The sequence below is a fragment of the Watersipora subatra genome, chromosome 10 (genome assembly GCF_963576615.1).
Source record: "Watersipora subatra chromosome 10, tzWatSuba1.1, whole genome shotgun sequence".
Lineage (NCBI taxonomy): Eukaryota > Metazoa > Bryozoa > Gymnolaemata > Cheilostomatida > Watersiporidae > Watersipora > Watersipora subatra.
The window spans coordinates 4,051,094-4,063,879 of record NC_088717.1 but is presented as its reverse complement, the minus strand read 5'-3'; the positions used below and the strand labels follow the sequence as shown (position 1 = coordinate 4,063,879).

The 12,786-nt window shown below is 35.4% G+C and overlaps 1 protein-coding gene across 1 annotated transcript; it reads left to right on the top strand.

Moving 5' to 3' along the window:
- The first annotated feature begins 505 nt into the window (after positions 1-505).
- Positions 506-1,489, top strand: LOC137406267 (nociceptin receptor-like). The gene has a single exon (XM_068092807.1). The coding sequence runs from the start codon at positions 506-508 to the stop codon at positions 1,487-1,489; it is 984 nt and encodes a 327-aa protein (XP_067948908.1).
- The last annotated feature ends 11,297 nt before the right edge of the window (positions 1,490-12,786 follow it).

The following is a 12,786-nucleotide window of genomic DNA, read 5'->3' as shown; positions in this document are numbered from 1 at the left end:
TCGCTTCAAATTCAAAAATCTCAAAATGTTTAAAGAACCTTGTAGGTTCTTTAAATATTTTTGATGGAAGTTTTTGGTGATATGTGTGCCACTTCACTTACATTGTATAGAGACATAATAATGATTTGGTTTATTATCCGCGGAGAGATAAACCTCATCAAAACAAATGGCTCTACATCAGCAAAAAATACATTGTGATATCAAGAAATCGATAGAAACTAATATATTTCAGGATATTGCCCTTCCAGTATGTCATTTGTGACTCCATTATAATGAGAGTTAAGAATACTATCATCTATGAAATCAAATTGACATTGCTCAACAGCCCTCATAAGTTTGACACCCCTATCATAAGTCTCAATGATGCGAACAGAATAATATATATCACAATACTAAGTACTTGGCAACAAATAATTTTTTTCCAGAATAGAATTTTCTCCGTTGATGATTGGAAAAGTTTGTGTAAGAGCTAGATCAATATTCACAGCAATTTAATCTTAATGATATGTTTAATACAAACTTCATTTTGTTCAAACCAGTTCTCAACTCAGTTTTACCATCAGCAGAGCCAACACCAGTCATGATGAACAGCTCTAATTCAACTTTTTTATGTGACACTCATCTGTCAGGCCTATCTACATCACTTTGTACTACCGGCTTTGTCATAAACATTCTTCATCTAATAGGACTTCAAGTCACATCAAAATCGGAGAAAATAAGCTACAACTACATTCTCATCGGGATAACTTCTACTGACGCACTACATGGCTTCACATATGGTGTGTGTACCAGTTGCTCTTTTAAAGATTTTCTTTGGACTTATGACAGTGGTTTCTTAAACGCACTGGTTGCTGTGGCAACAACGGGAACGATAGGAATCCGTTACTTTCTGCTCATGTTGGCAAGTCTTGATCGATTCTATGCTATTCGGAGACCACATGACTACAAATCATCAAGAATTACGAGTAACATTGGTAAGCTCTCACTTACTGGAATTATTCTTATTCTGGTCATCAACGTTGGCTTCGCATCATTTCCAGACTTTGTTTCTTTTGATGAAGTCTTCGGCTGCACCATAAATTTTAGTGAGAATCCATACATGACATTAGTTGGAATATTGCAATTCGTCATCCCCGTATCACTCAATGCAGTTCTTTTGGCAATGGTGATAAAGAAGCTACTGAAAATGAATCGTCAACCTGCAGGAAATGGAGTTAGTCGAGACATAAAAATAGCTACGAAATACATTTTGGGAACCTGCTTGATGTTTTACATCGCCTTAACTCCAGTGCTTGTGTATTCTACTGCTATTGTAACGCTGAAGGACAAAGATCTTATTCGAGCCTTTGAATGGACTACCCTATTTTCTCAAGTGGTTTATGGAACAGCTAATGTTCTTTTCTATTGTTATATTTATCGGAAATACTTACCAGAGGTAAAGAACTGGACAGTCACCAAAGTGAGGGGAGCCACAGTTAATCCAAATTAAACGTTAGGCGATTTTGATTTCGAGTAAACTAACTAACCGATGTTTATATTTAGCATCTCTTGTGACGAAATGACAAGAAACTTTTAGTGTTAGTTGTCTCCCCATCGCTTGAATGCTACATCACAAATTCTCATAATTTATTGCTGAGTGCTATGTGTTAGGCTGATCCTGTGTCAAAAACTGAGTGTTCTCTAAAGCGTATTTTCTTGTTCACCTCTGGAGATCGAAAAAACTCCTCAACTTTTGCTAGATGTTCAACCGCTACATCAGCAAGTGATTGTATGTAGTCAACTATTTTTTGTTGTGAGTTTATCCTTTTGCTGCATAATTTTGATATATTCAGGTTATTCTCCTATTTTCAATGCTCACACTGTACCATAGCATTTTAACAGCTACTTCAGAAAGTACATCTACTTAGTCAAATATTAATTTTATAATTGCTAATTCGTGATTTTTATTGTTGTTAGCCAGGTTTGACCTTTTTAGTGTTATTATTTATAGGAGTTTTTTTAACAGTTACTGTACTCACATGTAGTTTTGGTAGACAATTGTTGTTTGAAATAACAAATAAAGCTTTCAGAAAGCACAAAACATTAGACTAGATAGTAAAATTCCACTAAACTGCACACAAAATACATGCTCAAGCACCAAATCAGTCTGCTTAACGGCATACCAGCTAGGTTGTTTACTCACAATTATTTTGATTTTAACGTGATCAGATTTTAAACTATAGCAATATCTACAGTTTCGTGCACTAAAGTACGTCTTTCAAAACAAAATGGCAATCTAAAGTAGAATACAACTCTTATGAAAGCAGTTATACAGACAGAGCACAATAAATTCAAAAACGCAAGACGCCATTTTCAAACCTGTTTCAGTATAGCGCAGTGTTTTTGAGCACTAAACAGGCCGGACATGCTAATCATCCATATGTAATCATGGACGTTTAGTTTACATTTTCAAAGTTATAGCAAAGGCTAACAGCTGACATCAATAGATCTATGCTTATAGCCTGAGTTTTAGTAGTATTTCAGCACAGGACATTTTTAAGTTATGGCTGAGTTTCATTATTGATTGGTGGTCTAATGTACGCTACATGCAAGTTGTTTTATAGCAATTGCTCACTTTGACTAATCAGATAGAAAATTAAAAAAAGTTAAAATCTCAGTTCAGTAATTACACTATTATGAAAATGTTTCAACTTTTTATGAAACTGTAACAGAAAATTGAATAAGGAAGCATTTAAAAATAACAGAGAGAAGCATATTTTCACGGTACAATGTAACGTCAGCATAAGGATTAATAATTAGCTAAACATTTTGTTTCTTTCGCCCTCTTGTTCTTCTTTTTTTTCTCAATGAACTGCTCTAAATCAACTTTTACACTTTTCTCTTTTGTCTAGCTGTGGGCTTTCCCTAACAGAGGTTTAGAGCAGAAGTTTAGAATAAAGCAATTCACCTTTACCGGTCCTCAAAACGTTATGCTGAAGCACTATTTTACTCTTTCTGGGTTTTTTTTCTATTGCCACTCTTGACGCAGAGTCAAGAAGTTTATTCAAAGGTTCACCGGTTCATGTAGACCAGAGATCTAGAGTATCCTGCTTCTGCCACCAGTGTAAAATGAGCCGTTGTAACACTTTACTTCTCAAAACTTGTAAAAACCAGCCACATTAAGTTGATAATAAATAAATTTTCATAATTAATATAAAACACTAGTTATAGTGCTAAAATAAACTACAATAATGTGTGAGAGCTCATCGCACAATGCTTTAAGTAGAGCTCTGGCTCATTTTTTTTATACATGAGTGGCCTACCCCTTCAACTTTGTGACGCCTTCAGTCGGTTCGGTTTAGCCACTGCCAGTTCTTTAGGTTTCTCTGTCTATTTGGGCTGAGTTGTCAATGTCTTCATTCGTCTGGGCCAAGTCATCGGTTGCCTGCGTCTTCTCTTTGGTCAGACCAGGAACAAAATTGGGTAGGCTTGTGGCTGCCACAGCTGTATTCGAACAGGATAATAATTGATTGGTTTATCATTAGCGGAGACTTGAAACTCATCAGTACATACAGTGCAACGTGCGTAATATCACAGTGCAACATTAAGCACTTGCAGCTCACAATTTTTTCATGAGATTGCTGTGCCGGTATGTCAGCTGTGACCCCAACATGATAAGATCATAGAAGTTTATAAAACTGGAGTCAAATAACAATAAAAAACCATATGAATGATGTCAAGTTTATAATATTGTCGTTAAGATATACGTCTATAAATTAGGATATGAAATGATCTGAAGCCATTAGTGAACGATCAGATATGAAGGTCTCTGTGAGAGTATTAGCCTTTATGCATAGCTCAACACTTTTCGATTTGAGCACTCTTGTGTCAGCACATTGACTTTCTTAAAGTCTGTGGGACAGCTTGCTGGTTTCATGGCAGGAAGTCAACTTTCATTGAAAATGGAGTTTATTCAAAGGTTTACCGGTTCATGTGGAGAAGAGATCCAGTGTATCCCGCTTCTGCAACCAGTGAAAAATGAGCTGTTGTAGCCCTTTACTTCTCCTGCTTGTAACTCTGCAGAAATTGCAGTCATGTAGATGACGCATGGCCTAGAATTGATTGAGACTTGCCAGCATAAGTTGAAAGCAACAAACTGCTGTTGTCCCTATATTGGCGGCAGTTACTAATGCGTTTCAAAAGCTAAATGAGCATGCAGTCATAGGTTATTTCTCAGACTTTGATAGACTTTCAAGTCATAATAGTTGAAGCTCGTTCATAACAAAGCATTTAGTATAAAGTGATGAGATATACTAGACCGAAAAGGGTCACAAAGCAAATTTGAATTAGAGTAGTTCGCAAAGACTGATGTTGGCTTTGCTGAAGTTTAAACTGAGCTGAGAACTAGTCTCCATGAAATGAAGATTGAAGTAAAAACATCTATTAGAACAAATTACAGTGAATATTGATCAACTCGTTTACAAAATGATAAAATGAAAAGTTTAATATCCTGGAATAAATTGTTTCCTACCAAGTGCTAATATTGTGTTGTATTGTTGCTGTATATAATTCTGTTGGTGTCATTTGGTCTGATGAGTGTTTTTGAACACCATCAACTTGATGTCAATAACGATCATGCCTCTGAATCTTATTATATTTGAGTCACAGCTGACATGCTGGCACGGCACTATCTTAAAAAAATTGTGTGCTGCAAGCGCTTAATATTGCTGTAATGTTACAGATGTTGCACTGTAGGTGCTGGTGAAGCTCATGTATTTGCTAAGGATAAACCAATCACTATTGTGTCTGCATACAATTGTGGCAGCCACAAGCTGACCCCTTTTTGCCCCTGGCCCAACCCAAGAGAAGATGCAATCATCTGATGACTCGGCCCGGATGGATGAAGACATTGACAACTCAGCCGAGATAGATCGATAAACCTAAAATACTGGCAGGGGCTACACTGAACCGACTGAAGGTTGTCCCCAAGTCGAAGAGTCCCCAAATCGAAAGAGCGGAACAATCACATATAAAAAAAAGCCAGAGCTCCGCTTAAAGCACTTGGTGAAGAGTACACTTGGTGATTTTGAAAATAAATTCTCAAAATCTTAAATATGCGTGTCGAGATAATACATCTGCAATGTTAAACTCACCAATGACTAGTGATGCATCGCAGCTGTTGGTTAGAAAAGCTTTACCATTAAATAGCTGTGTAGATCTATGGTGTCATCATTCAAGCAATGCTAAAACAATCAGAAAGACACAAACTGAGGTTTCTTTTTAAATAGTTATTTTACCAAAATTTGCTTATTCTTGTGTTATCATAGCATTTATTAACAACCACAATAACAATACAAAACTCATGATGTCGAAGTCGGAAGTTGAGAATGCACAAATCTTTAAAGTGGTTAGTCATCAAACAAGTAGTGAAATACAATCGTTAATAGTGAAATAGTAGTATAGTATTATTCATAAGCTATTACAAACAAAATGTGATGAAAACGGAATTACTCAATGATAATCAATTGTTAAACAGCACTAAATGGTTAAAAAGCTAACATGGAATGTTCAAAATAAATACAAACCCTATCAATCATTTGGGAAAAACTCTAGAATTTCCCAATCGCAAACCTAGCTGAACTTTCACCTCTTTTAAATAGCCTGTGTACACACAAGAATAAAGTACGACATTAACAATTCCATACAAGGCTTGAATAGTATCAAAGAGCCGAAAAACTTTGCTAGATTGTTCAATTGGTATATAGCCAATGAAAAATGGAATGACACTTGGAACTAGTATTATATGAAACAGTATGCTCACACCTAAAACATATTTCGTCGCAACCTTGATGTCCCGATTTGTTCGAGTAGAGACCGGATTTTGTTTCTGCTTCAGCTTTGTTATTACTGCAAAAAGTAATGGTGAGGTAAAAAGTCCAGGAAGAACAGCTAAAAGCAAAGAAATAGCCAAAAGAATAGGGTTCTCCTTGTAGTCGATTCTTGCACCAAGGTAAGGATGAGGGCATACCGCATCTGGGCATACAGAAACCATAGCAACGATAACCAAAACATTCACGACACAACCAAGTAAGGAGAGCTTTCCAATGTTCGTTATAACCTTGGAAGTCTTGTACTCGTGAGGCTTGCAAGCAGCGTAGTAGCGATCAACACTTGCAGACAACACCATAAGGTATCGACAATGGAGAGTGCTCTCTGTTGCCACGACGACAAGAGCATTCAAACTGTTACTGTCTTCATGCCAAAGAACAGAGAGAAATGGACAGAAAATGCAGACTCCAAATACAAAACTTTCCAGCATGTCCACACATGTCATTCCAATAAGAACACGGTAGTAGCTACTCTTCTCTGACTTAGAGGTGAGGTGCAGTCCGCAAAGATGAAGAAGATTCATGGTGAATGCTAAAATATAGATTGTAGTCGTCACTGTTGATTCTTGTATGTCACATAAGAATGTTTCATTGGTGCACCTTCCTTCTTGAGACGCGTTAGCGACATTCATCTTCCCAAGTCTTACAAACTAATGGGAGTCTAACAATGTGTTGAACAATTCAGGTATGGACTCTGTTCTAAAAGCCACTAACCTTACGCATCAAAGAGTCAATCAATCTAGATAGTAATGATAAGGAGAGTGAGTTATTGTTTCCAAAAATATTTATTGCTAATTGCAAATGAAAACATAAAATGACATACAAAATAAATTGATCTGTTATTGACATCTGAGCATACTTCTTAATGCAGCTAGTTCACTCCTTCGGCTACACGAGAAAATATTTAAAATCACAGCAGTTTACATCGCAAGCAGCATAAGGAATTTGGTTGAAGAATTCTAGCCCAATTCAAAAGCTGGATACGTTGTACTGCTTGCCGATAAAATTCTAAATACCGTAAAACCTCTAATTGAACACCATGGCGCTCTATTTTTCAACCCTTCCTCTATAGGGGCGGTCAATTGTAGGCGGCGTTTAAATAGAAGCTGGAGGTCTATTTTCAAATGGCTCGTCAAAATTTTTGGAAGATAAATTTAGCCCTATTATGGGTGAAGCGAATGTCACCTATATTTTGCTCTCTTTTCCCGTTGGAGCAATGTTAAACCTTTTGGATGCAATAAATCTGCTAACTTACCTCCAACTTGTCAAAGATCTCTTAATAAATATGCATCGAGAAACATAATATAATCGAGAAATATTTCTACAAGCTTATATCTATTGCTTGCAATTGACCTGCGATAATATTATAGCTTGTGTCCTTCTTTGCATTTTGTTAGCATTTTCAATTTTAATTTCATTCTAAATTTGAAACATTTTTTATTTTATATTTATATTTAACATTGTTGAATAAACACTCATTGCACTGACTGATATGTTTGCTCCAGTTTGCAGCCAAAACTAGCTTTTTATGTGCACTAGAAGTGAAGTTATGAGCGTCGATCCATTGTAAGCAGTGTTAAGGTAGCCGCAAAGATGCTATTAAATAACATGCTATAAATCTGCAACTTTGTAAGTTATACAATAATAATCTATCAAATGATACAAATATATATTCATGAACAAGTGACATAAATGAACCATACTTATATTGCTAAAAAACAAAAATTTACGTTTTTAAAACAAAAATATTTCCATCGTTTGCTCGGATAGCTGCGTTCTGATAGTTGCTTTTGAACATCTTCTAGTTGTCCAATACCTTCCACAATATCTTCTGGCTTCAACTCTTCTTCCGCACTGCTGAACTAGTCAATATTATCGTCCAAACAGTTTTTTGAATGAGCCAAACTTTTATGCGTTGTATTTAACACAAATGCAACGCGTAAAAGTTTGCTCGCTAAACGTAACCTTTGGCCCAAAACTTGCAAACTGTTTTTATATGCGTGTTCTTCGAAGTACTAAAACTAAGAAATATTAAGGAACTACTAATAGCCTGAGATAGAAATTATTTCTATGGCTTTGCTTTCAAAGTTTATCTACTATCATAAATTTAAACTACTTTTATATACATGTATGTAGGCTACTTTGAAGTAGAAAGACCGCATTAGACAAAAAACTACTATTAGCCTGAGACTGTTATTGATTATTTCTATGGTGTTGCTTTCAAAGTTTTAACGAAGAAAAGGTGAAAAGCTCTGGAGTTGGACAACGACAGAATTGATTGTTATTAATGTAAACGATTCATTATTAATATGATTTTGTGGACAATTTTCTACTGATCACTTGATATTATGAGTTCATAAAGATCAAAGGTAATCAAAATGGCGGTCAAATGGAGGTGGTATTCTATTTTTAACCCTTTTCTCGTAGTGGCGGTCAAATAGAGGTGGCATTCAAATAGAGGTGACGTTCAATTAGAGGTTTTAGAGGTCATTAACACAAATAAACTCTGGAGATTCGACGAAAAAGAAACATTCTAAAATCAGCAAGTCATCCTATAAGGCAAACCTCCTTTTATGCAATTTCTACTTAATGTAAAGAATTTACGTTAAGTTTTTTCCCGTATTGGGTAAGAAATTATATATAACAAAGCATCAAATTGGTGCAAATTGTCAAATTTGATTTGAATAATAAAAGTCTTAAGGTCTGGCCACACGTAACGAATTATTCGTTAATCTGACTGAATTCACGAAATTCACAGATTTATTCGTTACGTGTGGCCGTACCTTACAGGTACGGCCACACGTAACGAATTAGTCGTTCAATCTGACCGAGTTCACGAAATAAACAGAATTGTCTGAGCTGTGCATGCACACCAAAATCGTCGACGAAACGCTTTTAATTGGCTAAACAATCTTTTTAGCGAGCACAATTCTAGCAGCTTTTGCAATTAATTTAGTCCGAGACACGTATAATGACACACAATAAAAGTACCATAGCAATTCAACATAGTACATATGATGAAGCTGCTTAAAATGTGTTATTGTGGGTTAGCGAGCATGATTCTAGCAGCTTTTGCAATTTATATAGTCTGAAGCAATTAATGCGACACACAAAAAAACATTAAGACAATTCGCCATAGTGAATACGATGCATCTAACTTGATTGCGCTAAAGATGGCAACTCTTTCTGCTACGGGATTTTTGTTGTTAAAAATAAATTAATATTATTAAAAAAAATTTGTAACCACGCTGTCCGAACAATAAAGAACTAACAATGGCGCAATTAAGGCAGCTGCATCGTATGTACTACGTTGAATTGCGCTGATACTTTTATTGTGTGTTGTGGTATGTGTTTTGGGCTATACTAATTGCAAAAACTGCTAGAATCGGGCTCGCTAAAATGAAAAATTGTTTAGCCAATTAAAAGCGTTTCGTCGACGAATTCGGTGTGCATGCACAGCTCAGATAATTCTGAGATATTTGGCCAAATAAATCTGTGAGTTTTGTGAATTCAGTCAGATTAACGAATAATTCGTTACATGTGACCGTACCGTTATAGTTAGCCTTAAAAGTACCGTTTACTCTCTCACCGCACTTCAAAGAGAAAACGGCCTAAAGTAGTATTTCTTATATATACTAGTACCTAGAAATTTGGTGTACCGGGTGAGATCGTCAGGTGTGCTAATAAAACAGGGAAATGAGTAGCTGCATAATTATTCAGAAATACTTAAAGGCGATCGATTGGTTCGGGTGTTAAAGATGAACTTGTACCAAATTTATTTGGTTTTCTCAGAAAGTATTGGTATTTTTTCTATTGGTGGCTTTTTTTGGTTTGAAGTGATTTAACTGTTAGAATGTTTTAAGACTAAAATCGGCAAAACCTGCTTGTGGTTAAAACGCTAAAATCAAACAAACATGGAATTATGCGATCTATAGTTGCAAAGGGATCAACAGAATAGAGATGCATAACACTGCAACTTGAACGCATTAGCAGTTTTGATTGAGTTTATACAGCAACAGTAACCATTTTTATACACACAGTTCTATGTACTCATCGCTATTATTAATTCAACCTAATTATGATTTTTATTTTATGTAATTCTATCTGGTTTTTAATTGTATCATTATAAAATCACGTTTCATTGTAACAAACCCGACTTCATCTAGCCATTACTTGCTAATTATTTCCCATTTAAACACTTTTACAGCTGTTTCAATTTTTCTCCTAATTTATTTGAACTGCGCAAAACACGTTTCTCATGACATGAAGTTCAAAAGTTGTGATGGTAAATGTTGTATATGTTAGATCAAAAATTTTTTTTTTTGGGCAAAAACTTTTTATTATTCAGGCAACACTGGGCATTCACCTAGTCTATATAAATTTCAGTGTTTGTCTTTTCGTTAAACCCTGTGTCCAGTTTTAGCAATTAAAATTCAGCAATGAAAAATCTGCACAGCAGTGGATTTGATCTCAAGACCCCCAGATCTAAAGGTGGCAAAATTAACTATTAAGCTACACGAAATACAAAAGTTTCGTTAAACAAATAGTTATTACATTGGTTAAACTACTCACGCTCAAGGCGCTTGCTTGGGGTTAATAACTAGCACTGTTGACCATTACACGTAACGATTGTTAAGCTAACCAAAAACGAGAGTATTGTTTTAGTAAAGATCTAGTTTTGCAGATAAGTTACCCAAATTCCTTAAGTAATTATTCTATTGCTGGTGCAACGCTGGGCTTTCTTCTAGTATACTTATAAATCTTAAACAGCGTCCAGCTATAGCGATTACAATCTAATGACAAAATCCTCTTCTCATTGGACTCGATCTCGGGACCTACAATTCTTGAGGCATCGAACTTACTCATTTAAACACTGCGTTTAACTGAGCATAGCAATAAATGACAGTGAAGATATTGATTACATCAGCTAAAATATGCAGAACTACATTTCGTCACACGTAATGATTACCAGTTGGCCTCACGGCTCGAGGCCTCATGAGATGAATGCACAGCGTTGCACAGTGGTAACAAAAACAGCTTATAAACAGTTGCAGGTAATGTGGTGTAAATGCTATGTAATAGGTAAAGTAATGTAATGTTTATAAGCTGTTTCTGATTACCTGTGCAAGGCAGGGCATTCACCTAGTTATAGATAATGAAAAAATGACACACTGTCAGGTGATTGATGATAGGCTATACAACTTATTTGCTTATATACATATACAGTGGACTCCCACCATACAGCATTGACTTGGTTCAGTGTTGGCATAGTAAGGCAAAGTGTTGTATAGAGGGATATAGAAACCCATAATAATTATCTAATGCAGACACCCCTTGGTGAAAACACATTAAATTTTTATATATGGACTGTACATTAAAAAATTAGTAACAAAACAGTGTATTAACCTTAGTAACTACCCGTATAGTAACCTACAATTACTTTAGTAGCTATGAACTGCTTGTGATTATGGTTATGATTCTTACTTCTCTCTTTCACATCATTATCAATCTTAGGACATATGGTTGACTAATTAAAGTTCAATATATAGTTATATATGTATAATAAATTAAAGTTTATAAGCAGTCTATATAGTGTATATAAATCTCAAAGTCTGCCGTTCAGTGTGTCCAGCTATATCTATTCAGATATCAGAATGAAGAATCTGTATCGCAGAAGATTTCATCTCAGAACCTCCTGTTTGTTAGGCAAATCTCTTACCGATTAAGCTACACGTGATTGATGAATTCATTGGGCGATATACGTCACTATGTAGGTGAAAATACGTTACCACTCTTTGTTATGGTGCAACATTTTTTTATGCTTGCTCTCACAGCTCTTAAAAATAAGCTTACTCAAATTAGCCATTGGCATTGTGCCAGGCTAATGGCAAGTGGCAGGCAACCACCTTACCTCTCACTGTTTATAAGCTGATTTTTAACACCCGTACAACACCGAGAATTTTGTTAGTATTATACTAAACGACAAAATGCACAATCAATTCTCACTTTCTCTTTTGAAAAATTTTCATTTCACTCACACAATATCAAGCATATACGAAAAACGAAGAATGCTGAACTGAGAGCTAGTGAACATCCTATCTCTTTCATTCGTTATGCAACAGGTTTCGGTGATTAGTATACCGGCATATTCGTTATTCTGAGGTATTCAGCACACCGACCACCAAAATTGAATTTCAAGACACATGTTTGATGATATCGAGCGGTGAAAAAATGCCTTAACGAGGGAACGAAAAAAATTATGCGTGTCACATTGTAAGGCTAAAAAACTGTAAAACAGGGATGTCGTAACGCAGGGGGTGCACTGCACTGTATATATATATATATATGTTTTATGTATGCACAGATAACAGACAATTTCAAATGGATAACTCAGATTAATTGAAGTTCCTACTGCTGAAAGAGATATACTGCAGTGTTATTATATAGACATTGAGCTTATGTTGATAGTCAATAAGATGTGAACAATAAGACATGTGATTGATCGACAGATGTGATAACAATTGGGTTTATCTATTGCTGTAGTTTTTATAGACTGCTGATCAGTTATGGCCAAAGAGTTCGTATTTATTATTGACCATATTTTGCTATGAGTCTCTGTGTTTTGTTTATAGATTATTGCTATTATGTTTCTCTTGGTTAACGATTCTCTGTTGCTTCTGAGTTGCTATTAAATATTTGATTTTCTATGTTCACTGATGATCATCCTTTGTCCCTAATATTGATCGATTATTGATACTTTGAAGTTTTTACTGATAACTTACCAGCTATTGCTACCAAGTTTTCATTAACTATCAATGCTCTATTTCTAGTGAGTTTTTATTGATAATTGATTTTCTCTTGAGTTTCTATTACCTTGTGATCAACCTTTGCCATCTCATACAAATTTTATATGCTAATA

What these genes read in the sequence shown, in the direction of transcription:
- LOC137406267 (XM_068092807.1), top strand. Translation starts at nt 506, where the DNA reads ATGTTTAATACAAACTTCATTTTGTTCAAACCAGTTCTCAACTCAGTT.